This window comes from Salminus brasiliensis, chromosome 8 (assembly GCF_030463535.1).
Source record: "Salminus brasiliensis chromosome 8, fSalBra1.hap2, whole genome shotgun sequence".
NCBI lineage: Eukaryota > Metazoa > Chordata > Actinopteri > Characiformes > Bryconidae > Salminus > Salminus brasiliensis.
This window is the reverse complement of record NC_132885.1, coordinates 9,034,515-9,057,748: the sequence shown is the minus strand read 5'-3', so window position 1 is coordinate 9,057,748 and position 23,234 is coordinate 9,034,515. Positions and strand designations below refer to the sequence as shown.

Below are 23,234 nucleotides of genomic sequence, written 5' to 3'. Positions count from 1 at the left end.
AGGAGGGAGGAAGAGCAAGTTTACTGAATGGAAAGATAGACAGACAGTCAGACAGAGAGAGAGTGTGTGCAAATTTGAAAGAGACAGCAAGAGAGAGCGAGAGCGAGAGTGTGAGTGTGGAAAAGGCAGGTAAAAAGCCTAAATAGGTGAGATACAGACAGACAGACAGACAGACAGACAGACAGACAGACAGACAAGCTACAGTGCGAGTGCACCACTCTCGCAAACAAACCTCACCTCATGCGTCTCAGTCAATGCGACACTGCAGACAGACTCTGTCTCCATCCGTCTGACTCACCAACACTCCACTACACAGCGCATACACCACATGCTCCTCATCAGCTCGGCTATGTAAATAAAGCATTATTATACACCAGCGCCCGGTGCACTGCAGCCTCTCAACACAAACCAACCTGAGCTAATGACCTCGAACACAGACACCATCACTGCGCCTCGTCTTTCGTCTGGCTTTCGGAAACAAGTCCTACCTGACATCCATATTCCATCTTTAAAAGACACACAATCACAATCTGTTCAACTGGAAAAAAACACGACGAAGACAGAAATGACCCAAAATGTCTTAAAATCCCATTACATTAAGATTAAGAAGACCGTTTTATCCATCTCAGATCAAGAAGCTATGTCAGACGTACAAGGTTGTGCTGTGGCGGCCTCGATGCCTGCGTCTCAACCAGTTCAACCAGATTAAAAAAAGCTCCTTTTATCCAACAGTCTTATGTTGCTGGGTAAATACGCCGAGCGCTACCACATAATGACCACACAGTCTCATACTGGCCAAATCGGTTTGATCATTTCATCTCCTGATGATTCACCGCCTGTTTTTCTCTCCTCATAGATTTCGTCTTTATTTGTTCTGGCAAGCCCAAAGTGTGAGCGCCATGTGGGACACCATTTAGGGACGTGAGCAGAGCGCGAGTGTGTCATCATTCAACAAACACAAACCGAGGGGGGAAATAAATAAATATCATAACATCTACTAACAGCTAGTATGAAGCCTGCTAGCCCATTCTAGCAGCAAAAAGAAAGGCCAGAAATCAACAGCGCTCACGAATTACAGCAAGCTAGACAGGCCGAACATGCTGCGATGGAAACTGCTAACCCATGATAACAGCAAAATATTAAGGCTATCATAACTGAGCTGCTAATAACAGCATGTTTGTGTCTAACAGCCGCTGGAACGAAGAGCGCGAGCCTGTGCTAGGAGCAAAAATCACGAAGGCCCAACTAATTACTGCAAGTTAACCATAACAGCAGCTAGCACAGAGACTATTAACCCCCCAATCGGACAGTAAGACAAGGCCATGAACAACTGCGCTAACGAATTTAGACAGGCTGTATGTCCGTGGGTTTGAGTAGGTGTATAATAACAGCTTGGCTTGAACCTGCTAACTCACGCTAGGAGTGAAAGAATAAGGCCATGACAACCGTTCTACTGATTGCGATGTGTTAGACATGCTGAAAGTGTGTGTGTGTGTGTGTAATAACAGCTAAGACTGCTAGCCTGTGCTAACAGGAAAAACCATGGCCAGAACGCCAGCTAATTACAGCAACACAGACATGCTAAAATATGTGCATAATAACAGCTAATGCGGAAACTGCTAGTCTATGCTAACAGTAAAACAAGGCCATAACAACAGCGCATAACAAGTAATTACAGTAAGTTATAAGACAGGCTAAACGTGTGTAGACGTTTGTGTATGTGTGTAATAACAGCTAGGAGGGAAACTGCTAATCCATGCTAACATTTTGAGCTTGTGTGTGTTTGTGTGTGATAACAGCGAGAACAGAGACGCTAGCCTATGCTAATGTTAAAAACAAGGCCATAACAACAGCGCTAACTAATTACAGCATGTTAAGCATGCTAATAATGTGTGTGACTGTATATGTGCAGAGTAACAGCCGGTGTAGACATTGCTAGCCTACGCTAATGTTAAAAACAAGGCCATAACAACAGCGCTAACGAATTACAGCATGCTAAGCATGCTAATAATGTGTGTGACTGTATATGTGCAGAGTAACAGCCGGTGTAGACATTGCTAGCCTACGCTAATGTTAAAAACAAGGCCATAACAACAGCGCTAACGAATTACAGCATGCTAAGCAGGCTAATAATGTGTGTGACCGTATATGTGCAGAATAACAGCCGGTGTAGACATTGCTAGCCTATGCTAATGTTAAAAACAAGGCCATAACAACAGCGCTAACGAATTACAGCAAGTTAAGCATGCTAATAATGTGTGTGACTGTATATGTGCAGAATAACAGCCAGCGTAGACATTGCTAGCCTATGCTAATGTTAAAAACAAGGCCATAACAACAGCGCTAACGAATTACAGCATGCTAAGCAGGCTAATAATGTGTGTGACTGTATATGTGCAGAATAACAGCCAGCGTAGACATTGCTAGCCTATGCTAATGTTAAAAACAAGGCCATAACAACAGCGCTAACGAATTACAGCATGTTAAGCAGGCTAAACATTTGTAAATGTGTGTAATAGCAGCTAGGAGGGAAACTGCTACACCATGCTAAAAGTACGATAATAAGGCCATAATAACTGAGCCACTAATAAAACCTTGTTAGACAACTTGTGTGAGAGAAGGTTGCTAGCCTATGCTAACATCAGACAATAAAAATAGACATAAAAATAAAGCAATTTCAGTTTTTCTTAGCAAACTAAACAGTTTAATTCGAGGTGCATGTGATAACCGTTAAGATGGAAACCATTAGCTTAAGCTAAAAGTAACAAATAAGGCCCCAACACCAGCATGAACTGATCCCAGAGCGTTCAACAGGCTAAACATGAGTGTAGAAATGTGGGACCATCAAGTCTAATCTGCTCATGTGGTGAAAACAGAAGTGAAGGTAAAGGCTAGGTAATAGGGGAGATTAGGGAGATAGAGCAGTCCATTGCCTTCAGGACACAGTGGGGCCTATATGGCAGCCCACTCAGTCGTGCCAGTGCAGTCTTCCCCTACTGCATTCATTACACCCCAGCATTCTCACAGCTAGAGGAATGTAATCAAATGCTAATGCCCCCATTGCCTTTCACTAATGTGCTTAGAGCTGTCAACTGCGGCTTTAGGTGGTTTTGATACAGACGTACACACAAATACACACACACACACACCCACCCACATACCCAAGCCTTTTCTTTCTGAAACATATGTACCCTACAGACTGAGGCGAATTTCAGCCTGTTTACACTCCAAAACAAACACACAGACTCTAGCACACCTACACACACACTCCCCGAGTTCCGTATTTCCTACACAACCGGATCCCAACCATTCATTTCCTTTTGCTTCCTGAACGGAGGAAATCAGACACACATTCTTTCAGGTTTATTCACATATACACACACACACACACACACACACACACACACACACACACACACGGCAAAAAGCAGCTTGTCCTACAGCTTTCCCTCACATGAAACTTTGGTGGAGCTGCACGGGAACTTTCTATAGACCTGCATATCGCTCCATAGTCATATTAGTGTACATTCTTCAATATGAGCCTCTGAATTCACTGCACAGGTATCGAGCAACACATCAATTAGACTAAATAGACTAATGCAGTGCATTCAGTATTTAAGCCTGTGGATTATTTGCACTAGTCTATGTTTACATTAAGTCATTTAGCACAGTACTTCTCCAACCTTAGGGACCTCCAGATGGTAAAAGATTTTGCTACAACTCCCAATACTTGGGATAGAGCAAAAATGAGGATCCACTTGATGGTTTGGGAAACACAGAGTTAGCCGAGGTTCTTATCCAGCGCAACTTACAAAAAGTGCAGCCACACTATTACAGAGCACCTGGAGAGGCTGCAAGAGCCCATTACCTCAAATTGTAAAATGCATGAGGAGAATCTGCATTTACTGCAGTGGTGTTACAGTGAAATACACTCCCCACCTGTAGGGGGAGTACAGGAGCACAAAATACCAATTTTTGCATAATGGTGCTTTAAAAGAGGCTAAAAAACATGTATAAACAAACTCACATACACAGTGTTGTTATAACGGCCTCATAAAGGCCTATTTTTATTACTATTATTACTGTTCAGCTATTTGTTTTGAGCCTTTAAAACCTGCATTACTCAAAATCAACAATCACCAAAATAATCAGTATATTACCCAGCTATGAGTTTACTGATATATAACACTGTGCATTGCAGCATTCAAGATGAGCCTCTCAATTCATTGCACAGGTATCGAGCAAAGCATCTATTAGACTAGTGCAAATAAACCATAGGCTTAAATACTGAATGCATGTATGTATGTATGTATGTATGTATGCATGTTTACATTTAGTCACTTAGCACAGTACTTCTCTAACCTTAGGGACCTCCAGGTGGTCCATATTCTTGCTACAACTCCCAACAAATACTTGGGATAGAGCAAAAATGAGGATCAGTTTGATAGTTTGGGAAACACAGAGTTAGTCGAGGTTCTTATCCAGTGCAACTTACAAAAAGTGCAGCTTAACTGTGGGAGCCACACTATTACAAAGCACCTGGAGAGGCTGCAAGAGCTCATTACCTAAGAGACACGATCCAGAGCACAGCTCGATCTAGGTAGATAATTAAATACCAGTTCCTTTAACACAATAAAACATTACATGCACTCCACAATGTGTAACAAGTAACACGCAGGCCCACAATTAGGACAGACCATCTGACCATCCCCTATGAAAAAACTGCTTGAGATGCCACTGTACTGTACTGAACCAAATGATGAATTTTGAGAGCACCCATAACCGTGAGGTCTCCTCAAATCTGGGCTTAAACCAGATTCAAAAGATCTCCCCCTCTATACGTCAATGCCGATTTGCTCGCTTTCCACAGGCCCCGATGAATGCAAGACAGAACCCGAGGGCTAACAGCACTTCGCCACCCTGTCATACTGTAGCACCACCAAGCGAGAGCATGCAAACGCTGCTCAGATTACGGAAACGACTCTCAAAGGAAAGACACAAACCAGTCCGTTCAGCTCAGACGGCCAGACTGGCCTCGAGGCAAAGCGGCTCCAGAGTCGTCCATGGGGGCTGAAACAGCCAGCATGACAAAGAACGAGGCAAATCTTGAGGCGCGTCCTACCGTGCAGGCCTTAGCTGCGTCAGAGCTGACCCGCTGGTCCCTACGCAGTGCCCGTTAAGACCCGAGAAGAGTGAATCACTCACTTATGAGAAGCTAGACCAAGATAACAGTCTAGCGCTAATTACATCCATGTGTCATATGGCTCAAGGGAAAAGTGGGCCACTTGTGTAATTAGTGGCAAAACGGCTGGATGAGCACAAGCCTCTAATACATAGTTTAATGTGCATGTAAGAAATGCTTCTAGCGTGTGAATGGTCTTGGTCATCAGTAAGTCTCGAATGGTCATCATCACCAGTAACCAGTCTAGTTTCATTCATAAATGCATGTGGTTCATGAACTTGGGAATGTTAGCTTGTATAATCTGGACACTTTCATCATAGAGATTTTTACCTAAAGCACAGTTTTACCTTTGAAGTCGGACGTCGGAAGCACATAAACGGACCAGTTAAACACTCCAACATTTCAAAACAGCTTCAAAAACCAGTTTGATAACTGGTTTGATAATCCTTTATCTGTGGAATGTGTGCAACCAACAAATCTAGCCAACTTATGTCCCACTTTTAATGTCCCATGTTACTATTGTTAGCTAGTATTGTCCCACATTAGCATCAACAGCAATTCCAGTTGATAACCACGCACAATATGATACGATTGTGATCTTGACTTCATATCAATATAATAAGGTAAAGGTGCAAGTACCTGATTTGTTAAAATCAACATAATGACCTATGTTCAAGAATGTGACTTGATATCTCAAAATAATGACATATTTTCTCAAGATAATGACTTGGTATCTTAAAATTCTTACTTATGAACGTATTTTCTCAACTATTGTGTCTCAAGTTCTTGAACTATTGTGTATTGTGTCCAAAAATGGGAATTAAAACCAACCTATTTAATTATATGCTACTAAATTTCTCAAATTGCTCAATTGTCAGTGTCTCTAAACTCCATTTGAACAAATCAGGATTAGCCAGATGACTTTAGTCCATGATTAAAACGTTAACAAATACAAGACAGGCTTGAGGGATATTAAAAGGAAAGAAAATTAAGGGGCATTCCCATTAAGCATTCTCATTGGGCAGGCCTGTGTTTAGGTCCATGTTATGTGGCTAAACTGAAAAATCCTACTTTGTGAAGTACCCCCCTGGTCTACTTTGCGATTTTAATCAAGCAATAAAGCACTAGGTAAAGGGCTTAGTCCCAAAGGCACCGTTCCTCAAAGCTCTAGTTTATGTACCAGCAGTGAGTAGTGCATTAACTCCATTGCTGCCCTCTCCTGTAATTAATAAGGGCTGCATCGTAGTCCCAAATCTCATTTGGTCAGCTGCGAGGTGGCCAGGGATGCAGTAATCCATGTGAACTCTCTTACAGTTTGTCAAACGCGGGCCCAAAAACAATTAAGCCAGTGTTTTATGACCATGCGAAGGCTAAGAGCCGGCCAGCCCTAACCTCGTCACCCGCGTAACTCACATAGTCACCATGGCTATGGATCCAGCATCACACCACAACATGGCCAATTCAAACACACTCCCGGTGACCTTCACGTCTGTTAGCTCACACAGGAATGAACAAACATGCTTTCTGCAAATAATAAAAAAAATAAAAAATGCCTGGACTAAAGGCGGCGGTGAGGAAATGCTTGTGTCCATCTCAGGCCGAGATACTTAACACTGTAACACGAATGTCTTACAAAACTCCTGAGCCTCTCAGTCGATGGAAATTTCATGTAGTCTGGATCGCTCTTATCGATGGATGGCATTCTGAGATTACTGGCATCGCTGGAGTCATCACCGTTGCTCCACACACGCAAAAAAGGGAATCCGAACCAGTTTTATCGATCAACCGTCCCTTGGCAGAAAGCCATCTTTGAGACTCAGAGCAATTTTGGCAAGATGGCCTCACTCATGCCATGCCCTTCTACTTCATCATCCCTTACTACGGAGGGTCTGTGTGTCTTCGCTGGGCTCCAGAATGTCCAGCAGCGTATGTTATCTCCAGCTAGAATCTTCTGTATGCTCTCTCTCTCTCTCTCTCTTCCTCTCTCGCTCTCTCTCGCTCTCTCTCGCTCTCTCTCGCTCTCTCTCGCTCTGTCTGGCTCTGTCTGGCTCTCTCTGTCCATCATGCACAGGAAACTATCACAGTACCATAACTCACACATACTGTACAAATGTCAGCAAGTCTGTGATACAGTCAGGCTGTACCACCAATGTCATCAACATGCTCCTGCGCTAAATCTTTCTAATAGCTTACTGACATGGTAAATATTTCATTGCGGTCAGGCAAAAACCTTGTATCTCCATTTTCCTTTGGGCATTTTCACTTTTAGACATCTGGCATTTGTGTCAATATTCCGTGATGAATGGACCAATAGAAATGCCCTAAAATGACTTAGAATAATATCCTTTTACAGTGACTTCCATTGAAAGCTGAGAGGGTTTTTACCTTCCCCCTAAAAGTTGTCATTCTGGAGGGTTTTTCGCATAAAAGCTACTACATGGCTGTGTTCCAATTGCATACTACACACTAATACTATGAGATATATACTATATACGAACCTTAATAGTGCAGGTTGGGCTGATTAGTACACCAAATATTTACATGATAACCCGTTGTGTACTAACCAGAAGTTACAAAGTGTTGCTATGACAACTTCACTGCCGCAAATGACCCCCCCCCCATTTAGTTTTGCATTGCACTGTAGGATAATAGTGCCCAATATAACCATTCTCAGAGTATGAATCTTGGATATCTCAGTATACTCAACTTCGACATGTTTATCTATACTACATACTGAATACTGAAAACTATTAGTATTGGTAATTAGTATGCAATTGGAACACATCCTATGTTGGGCCTAGTAGGAGTGGAAGAAATTGCAAGTCATAAGATCAAGATACTTGAAGACATCAATTGGATACACATTATAATATTTTGTTACGCTGAAGTTTGGTAGGTTGGGGCTGTAAGAAAAGCTTTATTTAAGCAGCAGCATTTAAAATGGTTATCAAAGCATGAAAGTAATGGGTTTCTACTCAACTGCGCTGCACTAAAAGCCAATTAAACCAGACTAAAATGCTCTATTTGTAATTTATAACTTTTGTGATGCAGTTGGTCAGTGTTCTGATCCAACTCCCATAATCTGCTTAGAAAAGCATGCCGTCACACTGTATTTGACAACAACAACAAAACGTAGTCATGCTGCCACCCCTACAGCTATAAATATAGCATCAAACAGGGTAACACCATCTTCTGGTACTACAGAATCAAAGAAAAACGAGGCCCGGTTCAGTTCTGGGTGCTAGCCTGGATGCTACAATTCTCAAGCCTCCAGAATTAGCACAGTGGAGAAGTTCATACAACACCACCACCTGACATGAGCTGGCTCATTTCGCAGCATGCAACAGTCATCTTTGTGCAGGCTAATCGATGCTAGTTATTATCATCACAGCTGAAGCAGTAAATCATGAGACTGTGAAGGATTTTAGGTTATGGTCTCAGATCAGAGATGAGAAGTTTTATTAGCTGCAATATAAAAACATCTGCCGGTTATGATCCGAGCCAAGCGAGCACAGGCCCATCCATACATTTAACCTCAAAGGAACCTCACAGGAACCTCAAAGGAACCGCTGCCTCGGCAATGCACAGATGTTTCAGAGGTTTCCTTTGAGCTTACTATGTCACAGAGCCTTAATGGTACATTTGGCTTAGCAAAATCTGCACTAATGCCCACACATGCACGCTCTGCAGCTACTGTTTTACTGCTTCTACTGCAAAGTCACGCGGAGTACAAGCATCTTCTCAAAAGCATCTTCTCCAGGAGCTCACACTTCGGTTTAAGATTCTGCAATTTACATCACTTACAGAAATATTATGGGCTGGGGCATCATAACACAGCGGTCGAGGACAATATTTGACCGAAGTGTAAATAAAGAGAGCTGTCTGGTGCACCTAAAGAAACAGACGGATTCAGCTTTGGATTCGGCGTTTCTGAATGTGGAAAGCAACCTGTGTCATGATCGGACCATCTGTAGGGCCAGTCGGTTCTCCAGTCCCTGGCCACCCATGCCAAATAATAATAGAATCAAGTGACGGCTTCAGACATTTATTAAGGAAGAAACTACCTATTCAATCATTTCTACCTTTTCAATCCTCATCTTTCTCCCACCTTTTTTAATAACCTTTCCATACTGTCTTAGCGATAAAAAAATTAAAAAATTTGGGTGCTTGTTTTTTCAAATTTTTGTCTTCTTCTTCTTTAAGTTTTTTGTGGCAATTTTTCCAAATTCGCAAAAACTTACTGGATGGAAAACTTGCTTGAGGGAGAGAGAGAGAGAGACAGACAAAGAGAGACTGAGGAAGAGAAACAGATAGACAGATAGACAGAGACAGCGCTAACTCATAAAATGTGCATTGCAGACTGTCTCCAGTGCAGTCTGGGGGTAATGGGAGCAAGAGGAGCCAGATGTGCTGCAGCACCACACACACACACACACACACACACACACACACACACACACACACGACGCTCTGGCTCCTTCCCAGTCTTTTCACCCACAAATACACACACGCGCACACACACACAGACAGACAGACAGAGCAGGGCACCGCATGGCGCAGAAATCAATAAACGCACTCCAGAGCCTGCTGAAGGAGAGGGGAATGCCACAGAACTGGGACAAGAGTGTGTGTTTGTGTGTGTGTGTGTGTTGCACAGTCCCTCTCTGTCTCACTTCCTGCCTGTCTGCGATCAGGGTAGCAGCAGTCCCTTCTCTCTCTCTCTCTCTCTCTCTGTTGTGGCTGCAGACGGTTTAGGATTATTACAGACTGAAAAACTACTGAACAAAACTCAACAAAACAGGCCTAAACACAGCCTCACACTCAGCCCTCGCTCTCTCTCTCTTGCTCTCTCAGAATATGGAGTAAAAAAGCTCAGACTTACTGGCATGTCAGCATGCACACACATGCGCGTGCACACACTCACACTCGCGCGTCAGGCTCCCTCTCCGTCTCAGCTGATGAATCCTAAAAGAGATCTGCCGGCTGCTTCGCCGCTCAGTGCGTCTGCCAAGTCCTGCCTTTCTCTCCCCCTCTCTCCCAGACACACACACACCCTTTCTCTCACTCACTCACTCGCTCGCTCGCTCACGGTCCCTCAGCCCCTCACTTTTTTTTTTAAGCTACACAAAAACATTCTCCCCTCCTACACCCCAGGAGAAAGCGGGAAGCGGGATATGGGACGAAAGAGCGAGAGAGAGAGAGAGAGAGAGAGAGAGAGAGAAAGAAAGAAAAAGAGGGGCAAGAGAGGTGGATAGGAAGACGGTAGAGAGACAGAGGGGGGGAAAAAGGGAGAGAGAGAAAAAAAAAAGACCTAAAACACACACAAAGACAGACACACACATACCCGTATTAGACTTAGAACGTCCTGCTCAGACATGAAGCTGTGTGTGTGTGTGTGTGTGTGTGTGTGTGTGTGTCTGGGTATAAAAGCGCGTGCATGGCGCAGTCTGGCCTTAATGACAGAGTCTGAAATCTGATCCCCCTCGGGTCTCTGCCAACCCAACGCTTCCCTCCCTTCCTCCCTCTCCCTCGCTCCCTCCCTCACTCCACTCTTCTCTTCCACTCCGCTCTGCTCCTCTCCTCTCGCATTGTTCCGACCCATACTGCCAGCTGTTCCTGACAGCAAAATTACTGTGCACGGAAAAATGATTGCTGTTGGAGGACTGTTTCCCCCCTTTCTCTCGCTCTCGCTCTCTCTCTTTTCCTCTCTCTCCCTCTCTCCCCCTCTCTTCCTCCTGCTCAGAAAGACTCAGGCTTACGTGGACAAATTATACACTCTGTGTTATTGTGAAAAGGCAGCTGCAGGGCCTCTGCAGAAGCAGAGACAGACATACACACACAAAAATACATCTGCTTGGACAGAAGCAGGCACATACATTGAGTGACATATACCCACTCTGAGACAGCAGAGACACAAATCTTCCCACAGAGAGTGGGAGAGAGCGAGACATACAGAGACAGTAGAGAGAGGTATGCAATGTCCAATGAGACATTCATATACACTCATATGTCAACTTAGAGAAGGAGGGACATATTTAACCCACTGTAAACAAATGAGTATCCAACAAGCAGCAAACATTGGGGATGTGTATCAGATATGACAGGCATCACGATACGAGGGATATGATTCAATATACTGAGATTTCTAAAAATCCAACATAAGGAAAACAGTCATGGTAGTATTGGACAGTAGGGCTGGGCAAGCAGCACAGATGGTTTGCTGTTACGTGGCTTCTGGAGCTTCGTTTTGTTCACAGTGTGATAATCTGAGTGACCACTAGGGCTGGGCGATATGGTAAAAATATTACATCACGATATTTAAAGGCTTTTTTCGTGATGAGATTTATCACAATCAGTAGTGACTGATTCTTATAAACTACTATTCAGATCCTCTCCCGTACTGAATACAGTGATTTATAATCAACATCTGCTGCTCTTCATATGATTAAACCAATCTAATTACACTGTTAGTAATGAAACCTGCAGCTGATCAGTGTTTATTAAGCACTAACAGTAACCTACATATGATTAGAAAAGCATATTATCATCATCACCATAACAAAATTCATCACGATACAATAAAATATCATCATACTGCCCCGCTCTAGTGACCACCATGCACAAAATTTAAAAATCAGCCATTCAGTAAAATGTTAAATCGGTCTGACAACAACTGCAAGAAGCCTTAGCTAACAATCTGCTGACCACAGAACAAACACGGCCGGGCTGACTGAAAGCCAACTTAGAAAGGTTTAGATGAGGACGACTCCGACAGAGCCTTTGTTTAGCTAGCTCAGCTACAGATCCACCGAGTATCAAGACAGCCTAGAGCTGCTGCTACTGACTAACTAACTGCTGAACTACCGACACAAGTGTAACGGCGTAAACTCGTGAGACTCTCAGAGAGCAACCAAAGGAGCATGGCTTCCCTTTTGAGTCTGGGTTCCTCTCAAGGTTTCTTTCAATCTGAGGACGTTTTTCCTGCTACTGTTGAATTTTGTTCGCTGTAAAGAGGCTCGGACCAAAATCCCTGTAAAGTTGCTCTGTAAAACCCTGGTTGTGAAAAGCGTTATATAAATAAATCTGAATTTATGACTGAATTAAATGACTAGTATTGAAATGACTAGAATCTAATACTTCATGATTTCCCCCAATCATCTTCCAGAATCTATCCATTGCAATGATGGAAAACAATACTAATCCACCAATAAGACAATAAGAATATAACAAGATCATGCTAACTATTCTTCAGATATCATCTAGGCCTCATGCTATGCAATGAATGCAAATGAAAGTTATATAATCAATATATTGATTTATTACAACGATTTATTGCCCATTAGGCCGTAGCAAATCAATAACAATTCTCTGCTCTGCTCACCGATCTGAGCTGTGTTCTGAATGTGCAACAACTCACCCAGAATCGATCACAGTGCATCCAACAATAAAGACAGCAATAAACACCTTTTATACAGTGATAGGAAAACAGGAGAACACACACATGAATTTGACTACAACACCGCAGACACACAGCACACCAGATTTTAATGAGCTTCAGGGGACAAACACAAAGACTCTGTATGTATCATCTGTGAGATGTTAGGTCAAATCATCATCACATTATTACGCTTTCAGATGTTTTCTCTTTCCCTTTCCACCATCCGAGCTCAGTCATTCATCGCTCACAGTTCAGTCTGTGCGACAAGCAATTTCTTCTTTTATGATGCTGAGAAAATAGAAAATACATCACCTCCTATACCTCATGTAAATGTACCGTACTCTGGCAGAAAGGCCTCATGTATCACATGAACATTACAGAGCGTTATGTCAACTAATCGCTGCAGTCCCACTACGCAGAACTCGTTGATGAAAATGAACTCAGTGCATTTGGTTCAAGCACCATTGAGGGTCCGCAAATACAATATGGCTGAGTTTAGTGATTTCCTCCTTGCTGCAACACATCTGCTTCAAGTAATTGGCTAATTAACAAGTTCACTAGTTCAAAAAGCCGTGTTGGGGCAGGGAAAACATTCTGGGCAGCTGATCTTTGGGACTGGACCTGAGTAACACTGGTATCAGTCAGCACCTGGTGATGTGATATCATACTAAGTGAAGTCAGACATGCCAGAACTTGAATCTTAGTATTATCACATGGACATTAATTTAACAAATGTCAGGGTTTGCTGCGTGTCGTGATCTGGTCACAGTAACCAAGCATTCTGTTATGAAAGCAATGGTTCACACACACCATTTTTAAGATGATATTAACCAAATATCAGCTCAGCTAATGAGTCTTTATAATGCTTTATACTGTAAAAGGTCCGATTTGGTGCAACGGGAACTCCACTGTATTCAAACCAGATGCTATGTGCTAAAATTCGTTATAACTGGGCATTACGGAACAAGTTAATAACTGAATCATAACTTCAGTGGCTACTCGTTCACCTCTAGGCTCTACGAGCTGGTGTGTCGTATCTCCGTTTTTCTGGGCTTCATTAGTGTGGCAGGAAACAAGGGAGAGTTGGCAGCTTGGACCTAAACGCTCGGTGTTAAGACTCCGTAATTACACCCGTGACATCACGGCCCTATTCATCGTCGACTTCTCCTCGAATGACCCCAAAGTAGCACTGCTCTTTTCTCTGGGTTTGGTTGGGTCAGGTTGTCTTGCTGCTTAGCAACAGCAGACACATTTCTCTAAACCTGAGGTGGACACTGACAATGTCAAATGTCAATCAGAAATATGAGTCGCAGTCACGATTCAAAGAGGTTGTAGAGAAGAAGTTATGATGAAAAGCACTGAAAGACGTCCTGAGATGATAAAGCTTCCTTTGCCCCTTTCAGACGTGCACGGTAACCCAGAACTTTTCTGCACCATATCCGGAGGAGCTGTATGTTTGAACGCAAACGTCCGCATCATTGGTAACACGCATTAGCCGGACCTGTTAATATTAATAATGCAAACTTAAATATTAGCAGATACTCTGGGAGTAACAACACATCGTAAAATCACGGTCCCGACATAGTCATACATACTGAAGGACCTTGGGGAGCATGGATAACTAATATTTACAATTTACACTGTTTGAACTCTGACGCCAAGAACACACTGATCAAACCTCTCGCTGCAGTCTCTGTAGATTTTGCATCTTCATTCAAAGTTTGATTAGAATATCAGAAAATCACTGAATTATAAAGCGAGTATTGTGAATCAAAACAAAATATTGGCTGAGTATATCGTTACAACTGTATCTGGAAATGTGATTTTGGAAAACTATGATTTGTATCAATATCTACTGTCACATCCAACCAATTTTGGAAATAAAAGGTTGGAGCAGAACGGTACCAACATGTGATCAGATGCTTCTGAGAGAAATAAGTTAGAGACTATTACACGAAATTTACAGTACAAGTCATTCGCGCCATGATGCCAGTCTGCGACACTGCTGTTGACAGTACAGCTACCTACACTTGGCCAGTAGACAGTTAGCAAGTCTTGGCAGTTTGAAAGACATTGTCCAATCACATTAAAGCAGCAGATTGGTGAAAGATACACAATTGTTCATTATCCAGAGCTCGTATTGGTCTAGTGCAGTGTGCTTGACTGATCCTAGTGACCCAGTCACTAGGAAGGTGATGTTGGTGCCCACTGCACTACACCAACCACCAACTGCAATCCCCTTAATAGCAATAAATTCAGTCGAGACATGACTGGTTTTTGAAACATTTGCATTGTGCAATTCCTAATTTGACCATATGACCAATGTAGAGCTTTTAAGGTCGGTCCAAAATGCCATCCCTTTATGCTTAGAGGATTCCAGAGTTTCCGAAGAGTACAGACTCCATCCAATACATGGAAAGTACCTTTTACCAAGACGGTCTGAAAGCAAGTATTAGGCATTTGTGCTTCTGTAGCCAAAGAGTGTAATCTAGCCCCAGGCTCAGAGCCTAGCTCCATTTTCACGTGGTGCCTACCTTATCAGTGGGTTTTTATTCAGTGCCAAGAGAAGCTCTCCAAGAGGTATCCACTGACTACATGCAGGAAGTCCAGACAGCGAGCGAGCGAGCGAGCGAGCGAGAGAGAGACAGACAGAGAGGGAGAGATAGCGAGGAGAAAAGGAGCCAAGGAGCCGACCGTCCTGCTATCAGAGTGCTATCAGTTGACTCCAGGACGTGACGCAGCTTAAAAGGCCCAGCAGGACGTCTCCCTTCAGACAATGGTGGTCAGCATGGGGTACAGCAATCTACCCCCACTACTCACGCTCCCAGACACCCTCCAGACCACAGGCAAACACCGTAGAGTCTCACACAAACTGTGGCATTGACATGCGAGTACACAAACGGAGATGAGGGAGTATGATCAGAACCGGGCCTGACGCATTAGATCATATCCAGTTTTCTAATCAACTAAACTAAATCAAAACCATCTAAAACCATAACAAACAACATACAGCCTCCAAAGACTCCAAGTGCTGCCACTGGAGTAGGATATATGGAGTGTGTCCATCAGGTGGTGTTTGTTATTGTAAGAGAGGGCAGTAAGATAATTTACAATCTGCGTAATCATCAGGTTCACTGCCAGCTAATCTCAGCTGAGCCACTGAGAACATACGTTAATTGATTAGACTGTAAAGGACTGGGCAATAAGATGCTAAAAATTGGGCTTTTTAGTGAGAAAGAATTAAGAGTTTTGGGGATGTTACAGTTAAACCATAACGTAAATAGAGGGAGACTTTTTTAATATTGCTTTTTTACAAACAATTCAATACTCCATTGCCATTAACATTTATGGTATTTAGCGGACTCTCTTACGCAGAGCGACATACAATAGTGCTTCACTGTTTACTCAGATAATATCCTTAGCTAGTTTGAATAGACTAAGATACAAATAATATGAAGACCATAATACTCAACACTACACTTTGCCCAAGTACTCCCGGAAGAGGTGAGTCTTCAGTCTGCGTTTGAAGACAGCGAGCAACTCTGCTGTTCGGACACTCAGGGGAAGTTCGTTCCACCACTTCGGTGCAGGACAGAAAAAAGCCTGAGTGCTGGTTTTCAGTGGATCTTAAACTTAGAAATGTATAATACTCATAATACTTTCAACATGTCATTTAAATGTTAATTAGTATGAATTAAATAATGACATGTTAATCAGGCCATAAAATTCAAAATTCAAAGAGTTCAATCTTAAAATCATCAGGCATTCAGACAATAATGACAGCTTTTCATTTTTCTGCTAATAGTATGGGCCGGAGTGCTTGTCTCGCTGTCGAAATGAAAAATTGGAAAAATTGGAAATTAAAAAAGAGGCTAAAACAAACCACTATTTTCAGTCGAATAAATGACTGATTACTGAAACGATTAACAGATTATTCAGATGATAATTCGCTTAATCACCAAATAACTAGAGATTGTTTTATTCATTGGCTAACTAACATGAAGACAATAAAGACATAAAGATATAAAAACTTACTCTGAGAAATTTAAACTGTTTGAATAAACTTTCCTGCTAATACAAAAGATGACAATAATAATTATTATTAATCAGTTTTCATTTTATTATTCATCATTTTTTGGATCAGAAAAAAAAAAAAAGTAAAATTTGTGAGACAGTAATTTTAGCGTTTAGTCTACAAGTATTCTGTTTTACTGCTTTGTTTGTATTAGTGACATTCATTTTGACACGGCCTGGTCAGTGCCAAAAGCTCAACCTGTTGAAGGGTGGGACTTCATCTGTAATCAGATGTAGAGCTCGGCAATATGACTATATTTTATTGTATTGTGATAACAAAAAAGGTGATATGCTTTTCTAAGCATATCTAAGCAGATATTAATTAAAAATGTACTGTATTCGGTATGGGAGAGGATCTGAATAGTATTTTTTAAGGATCTATTGCCACTGATGTATTTAGTCTGTGTTTACATGTATCGTGATAAATATCATGCAAAATATTGCCAAAAAATATTCGTAAATATTGTGATATAGTATTTTTACCATATTGCCCAGCCCTAATCAGACGCCATGTTGAGCGTTATGTGACCTCCCTCTCTCCTCAGTGTGAGGCCACTGTGAATGTGTGGCCGGGTTGCCTTCTGGCTCGGTTTTATCCACATGCTCCGTTCACGTGTCGGACAGCTGCTCAGTCTGTATCAGGGGCTGAACGATATTGGGAAGAAAAAAAACTGACACTGCAATATATTACATATTTTCCTTGCAATATTAAAATTCACCAGAACTTACTAGATGTTAATGATCCAACTAGGGCTGGGTGATAATGTAAAAATACTATCACATTTTTTTTTCATGATAAACAATATTTATCATGTAATCACAGTCTAAATACATCAGTAGCAACACAAACTGCTAAACTAAAAACTGTTATTTAGTTATTCTCCTATACTCAGTACAGTTATTTTTATTTCATTAAAATACTAATATTTGCTAATAAAGATATTTTTTGGTTTTAAATGATAAATATATACACAACAATTGTGCAAATGATATGTGTAGAAATGAAAAAGCTGCTTATCTAGGCAGTAAGTGTTTATCTCCTCAGTAAAACACTGATATTAGAATAAACATTAATAATAACACTCCTACAGAAAGTGGTGGTGGTTCTCAATCACTGTGTTCATCATTAGAACATCTCCAAAGTTCTCCTCATGGGGTCTGGTATTATTTAGAATTCCTCTCAGATCAACACCTGGTTTGGTGTTAATTTAGGGCTTAATGATGGTAAATCAGGTGAGCTGCTGCTGCTGCTGCGGATGGAGTTCAACACATCCTCCACTCTGAGCTGGCTGGACTGGGAGGCGTCCAGGAGAACCCTGGAGGAACCGAGCTCTGTTCTTCAGACTAGCTCACCCACAAGATCTCACTACTTTCTTCAGAATGAGAAGCTCTTGCTCCTTTTTACTGAGAGCAATGCTTTAAAAAATGTGCTTAGGTGTCTAAAACTTTTGCACAGTACTGTATATCCAATTAAATCTATGTGCAGGTTGTGTATCACTGTCTATAATCATTACTCTGGTTCTCTCACTGTCCTCTGTAGTAAAGTTCATACTTCAGGCTGCAGACGCTGCACGTTAACACAGTTTATCGTTTTCATCTGTGATACCATGCCTCATTCCGCCCAGCCAAACCAGTCTGAACACATCCCTGTGACCAGACCCTTCTCAAAAACACACACACCTGGCTCATCGTCACAAAGGCAGACAATGCGCATGTTTATGGGAGAGTTCCTCTGTGTAGCCCCGCATCATAACCCAACCCACTACGACAGCTCAGTGAAGCCTGACTGAGGACAATTGCCTGTCTGGGCTGAGACCGGAGTCGTCAGGAGAAGAAAACCCCCTTTACAACCGCATTCAGTCTAATTTCACCAATTCACTCTTCACAAAAGACTCGAGCGCACACAAGACGATTCACCAAACAGGCTTTAAGACCTCAGCTGAAAGTCAAATAACCCTAAAGCCTCTGTATGAATGCATGTATGAACCACAGCTCTTTTCCAGAGAAGCTGGTTTTGAGATATGCAGCCAAACCCAACACTCCACCAAAGGTCTGTCGGTACCCTTAAGCGAAGGTTCAGGTCCGGAAAGCTGAAATCTTCTCCAGCACTTTGTTCCAACTGCCTGGCTTCTGTAATGAGCTCAAACCAGCAGCAAAAGGGTCCAGGCGGTTGGACACGATCCTGGGGCTGAGGACTGTTCCTTTATGAATCTGAATTTTCCACCTCTGCTCCTGAAGGGGAAATCTGAAGACTGAATCCCACTATTCAGGGTGTTTGGGTGAAGTGCTCCATTTTAGAGGAACCTACAGCTAGGGTTGCAACAGGATGATATTCTCACAGTATGAGCATCTCAGAAAATAGAATTTCACAATTCTGCTGTAGTCATTGCTAAAATAATACATTGATACTTAAATTAATGAAAAGAAAAATTCATGTTTAAACAAAAAGAATTTACTAAACAACATATATATCTCTTCTAAATATAAATTAATAAGAAAACGAATGATAATTTTCCTTATAGATTTCTCAGCTTATTGTCTCCATTAATTACATTTACATTTACATTTACGGCATTTAGCAGACGCTCTTCTCCAGAGCGACTTACAAAGTGCTTTGCTATTTACCCAAGAAAAGCCTTAGCTAGTTAGAATAGACTAATAATTCAAAAGATACCTCTAAGCTTAGACATTGCTAAACACAAGACCATAGAACTATTCGTCCAAGTACTCTCTGAAGAGGAGGGTCTTCAGTCTGTGTTTGAAGACAGCGAGCGACTCGGCCGTTCGGACACCCATGGTACCCACCATGGTACTCCTAAAACCAATGTACTGCTGCAACCCTACAGGGATTAGGTATAAGGGTCCTGGTCATCAAGTTGTTTAATGAAAAAAAAAAAAAAAGGTATGAAAGCAGTAAAATAAATGATTTATGAATTATTAGCTCAGTAGCTTAGCATCACCCAAACATCTGCTTGCCCAGTTTACAATAAACACTCATCAAATACTGAAATTAAATATTGGTCAAATCTAAACAGTGGAGAGGTCAAGTTCCCAGTACTGATATATTTTAAAGCAATTGTCTGTTTTAATAATTGTCTAATTCCTGCATGATCGGACATTTCACAGCTTATATGAAGCCCTTCACCAACGGGTGAACTGAAGCCTTTCAAATGAGTAGAGGAACATCTCCACAGTTACACCACAAGAGCTTAAACCATTACCACTACTAGACAATGTCAACTAAGGCAGACAACACCCTACAAGGTCCAACACAAACACCTGAAGTTACTCTGGCCGACTGCAGCAAAGTCATAAATACAGACGAATCACAGCTGCTCACGCCGTTCTGGCGCTGGACCTAAAGTGTTAAGTGATGAATGAAGTGTGCAGGTCTCCCCCTTTTCCTTCTTCCCCCAGACTGGAGCCATTGTAATGCGGAGTGCACCGCATGGGGCTGATGGACGCACGTTGCCCGGACGTGAGCCGAACCTGTAGACCAGTCTGCATGACAAAGGCTCAATAACAAGGTGCCAATGGACGGCCGGCTCACGCCAACTTACTGGAGTCTGTCTGCAAACCCCAGCAAAATCACCTCCACCCAGATCATTGTAGCAGTCTTACGCATTAAACCGTCACTGGACACACTTCACACCTGGTTGAGGTCCTCCTGTACGATCACAAGAAACCTCTGCTAAGGTCTACCACAATCCCACAGAACCTGCTCCTTCATTGTTTCTTCTAAAACTTAAGAGCATATCCTGCTTTGTAGGAGTCGTTGCCTTTACTGCTTAGGTCTTAAGTCTTAGTATTCAATTGTAAAGCCTTGCCATGAGAATTTGATTGCATTCACCAACAAGAGCATTATTGAGGTCAGGATGTTGCATGATCACCACCCTACCCCACCTCATCCCTAACTCGCCAACACATCCCCAAAGCATCGATGAAGCACCATCATAATTCTTTTGGCTGATGCTCATATCCAGAGCAACTCACATGAGAATCATGTTACACAGGCAGCAGAACGCAGGGTTTGGAGTCTTGCCCAAGGTGTAGACGTCTGAATCAGACCCTAATCTTGGTAATACAGACACTTTCTGAAGCTATTAATGGGTGGGTACATGCATACAGTCTGACAGACAGAACCTAAGTCTACAGAATATAGAACATAGACCAGCCTGGTGAAACAGGTTCTGCTCATATTTTAAAGTCTGGGACTGCTTTATCTACTCACACTACTGAAATACAACTACAAACAGCGGTCCGTTTAATAGTGGTGGTCAGCCTTAGCTTTTTAATAGTCTTTAATGCCGCCATCCGACAGATACATACATACAGACACGTATATATGTATGTGTGTATGTGTATGTATATATATATCTTAGGTGCACGTATTTGTCACTGTACAGCGAAATGTGTCCTCCGCATTTAACCCATCTGGTAGTGAACACACACTCACACACACACACACACACACACACATGTGTTAGGGGCAGTAAGTACACACACACCCAGAGCGGTGGGCAGCCAACTCCAGCGCCCGGGGAGCAGAGAGGGTAAAGGGCCTTGCTCAAGGGCCCAACAGTGGCAGCTTGCCGAGCCCGGGAATCGAACCCACAACCCTGTTATCAATATCCCGGCGCTCTAACCGCTGAGCATACACCATGTGTATGTATGTATATATATATATATATATATATATATATATATATATATATATATATATAGCATCAAAATTTGATGATAAATGAAATGCCCCAAAATGACTCGGAATAAAATCTTTTTAAATGTTATTTTATCTTCTTCTGCAAAATTGTGTTTTTGGAGGTACAAGGTTTTTGCTACATATGACTAATTTATATTCATATATTTATATATTTTATTTATTTCTCTAAAGCATCAATAATAAAACACTGAGATCAAACCCCGATACTTCTTTCTGTATCGGTGCATCCCTTTAGTCTCCAGCAAGGTCTGTGCAGTTGTAAAAGAATGGGGTTCTGGATGCAGGCTTTGCTTTACTTGGCTTTTGCAGATTTATGGTGAAATTTAATGAGATGCATGAAAATAAAGCGATATGGGCATCATTAATAATAATTACCATCATCATATTCACGCATTAGTGCAGAACACAGGATACAATGTTCAGATGGAGGCTGAACTACAGCTGAAATAAAGTTGTGGAGTGGGGCAGACAGGCAGACAGGCAGGCAGACAGACAGACAGACAGGCAGACAGACAGACAGACAGACAAACAGGCAGACAGACAGACAGACAGACAGACAGGCAGACAGACAGGCAGGCAGGCAGACAGACAGACAGGCAGACAGGCAGGCAGACAGACAGGCAGACAGACAGACAGACAGGCAGGCAGACAGACAGGCAGACAGACAGGCAGGCAGGCAGGCAGACAGACAGACAGACAGACAGACAGTCGCCGAGGAGAAGAAAAGAAGCAGACGGGCCAGTTTTCTCCGGCATGAGGGCGGATAAATAAAGCAGACGCGGTTCAGAGACACAGGCAGAGCCTTACCTCGCCTTCGAGCCCACGGGGATTCACCAAGTGCTTTAAAAAGAAAAGTCCGAGTTATTTCGGGCAGCTCGCCCCGAGCTACTCTGCTGCCATTCCCGTGGAAGTCAGACACGACGAGTCGGGTTAGAAGACTCGGCAGCATAAAAGTCTCCGGCTCCGGTTACGAACACCGTCCCTCGACGTTCATGAAGTTGACAGACTCCGAGAAATGGTCGCTATTAACCCGACTGAACCGCATTACTGCGTGAACTGCCGCTGCCTGTGACCCTGGCCCTCCACACTCCTCCCTCTCCCTCTCGGAGGAAGTAGAGCACTCCTACTCACTGACGAATCGGTTCGTTTGAACAGGTTCGTTTTTCAATGGATCGAGTTGAACTGATTCAGCTGCGTAATTGAACTGCGTTCAGATAAATAAATAAAGTCAGCTAATGTGACTAAATATTATGTAGATTAATTGGAGTAATGATTACTATTATTTATATGATTATATACTATCGTTATTACTTATTATTAGTTCAGTCTGTGTGCTGAATGTTTCTAAATTAACTAACTGAAGTTCTCAGCATTGTAATTGTATAATTATATGCATTTTATAATCCAGTACAAACTCAATAACTTTCTATTTTAAAAATATGAATGTTTTGCAGGTTTAAAATGGTACAAAAATGTAAAATAGCATTAACATGTACGTAATGTTGATCTATTTATGATTATATGGTATTGATAATTGATTTATTTTTACTTTATATCTTACTTTACTTTATCCAGGTACCTCACCTATCTTAGGGACGTTATTTATCTGTTTATCAAACCCCATAACATTATTTTGTGGGTTTAATTGGCTGTTCTGATTTTTATTTTATTTTTTTGCTGGTGTAGGGATTGGGATAAGATGGAGATTGAAATTAAAATCATTTTAATTAAAATATAATATGATGTTTTACACTTTTATCTCGCAAAGTCAGAAAACACCACACTGTAACGTATAGCTTACATTCCCCTGCCTGAGT

At 42.1% G+C, this 23,234-nt stretch overlaps 1 protein-coding gene across 4 annotated transcripts in view; it reads right to left on the bottom strand.

Moving 5' to 3' along the window:
- LOC140560887 (activin receptor type-1-like) overlaps window positions 1-22,512 on the bottom strand; it is a 59,156-nt gene extending 36,644 nt beyond the window's left edge. Inside the window, exons 1-2 of one of the 4 annotated variants that reach the window (XM_072685531.1) lie at window positions 654-791; window positions 238-506 (exon numbers count right to left, since the gene is read on the bottom strand). In XM_072685531.1, the coding sequence (XP_072541632.1) occupies window positions 238-242 (5 nt within the window). In that variant the 5' untranslated portion in view covers window positions 243-506; window positions 654-791. Of the gene's footprint in view, window positions 1-237; window positions 507-653; window positions 792-10,064; window positions 10,651-22,224 lie in introns of those variants that run through there. The other 3 variants (XM_072685532.1, XM_072685529.1, XM_072685533.1) reach the window with 3 other exon arrangements.
- Between the last annotated feature and the right edge of the window lie 722 nt (window positions 22,513-23,234).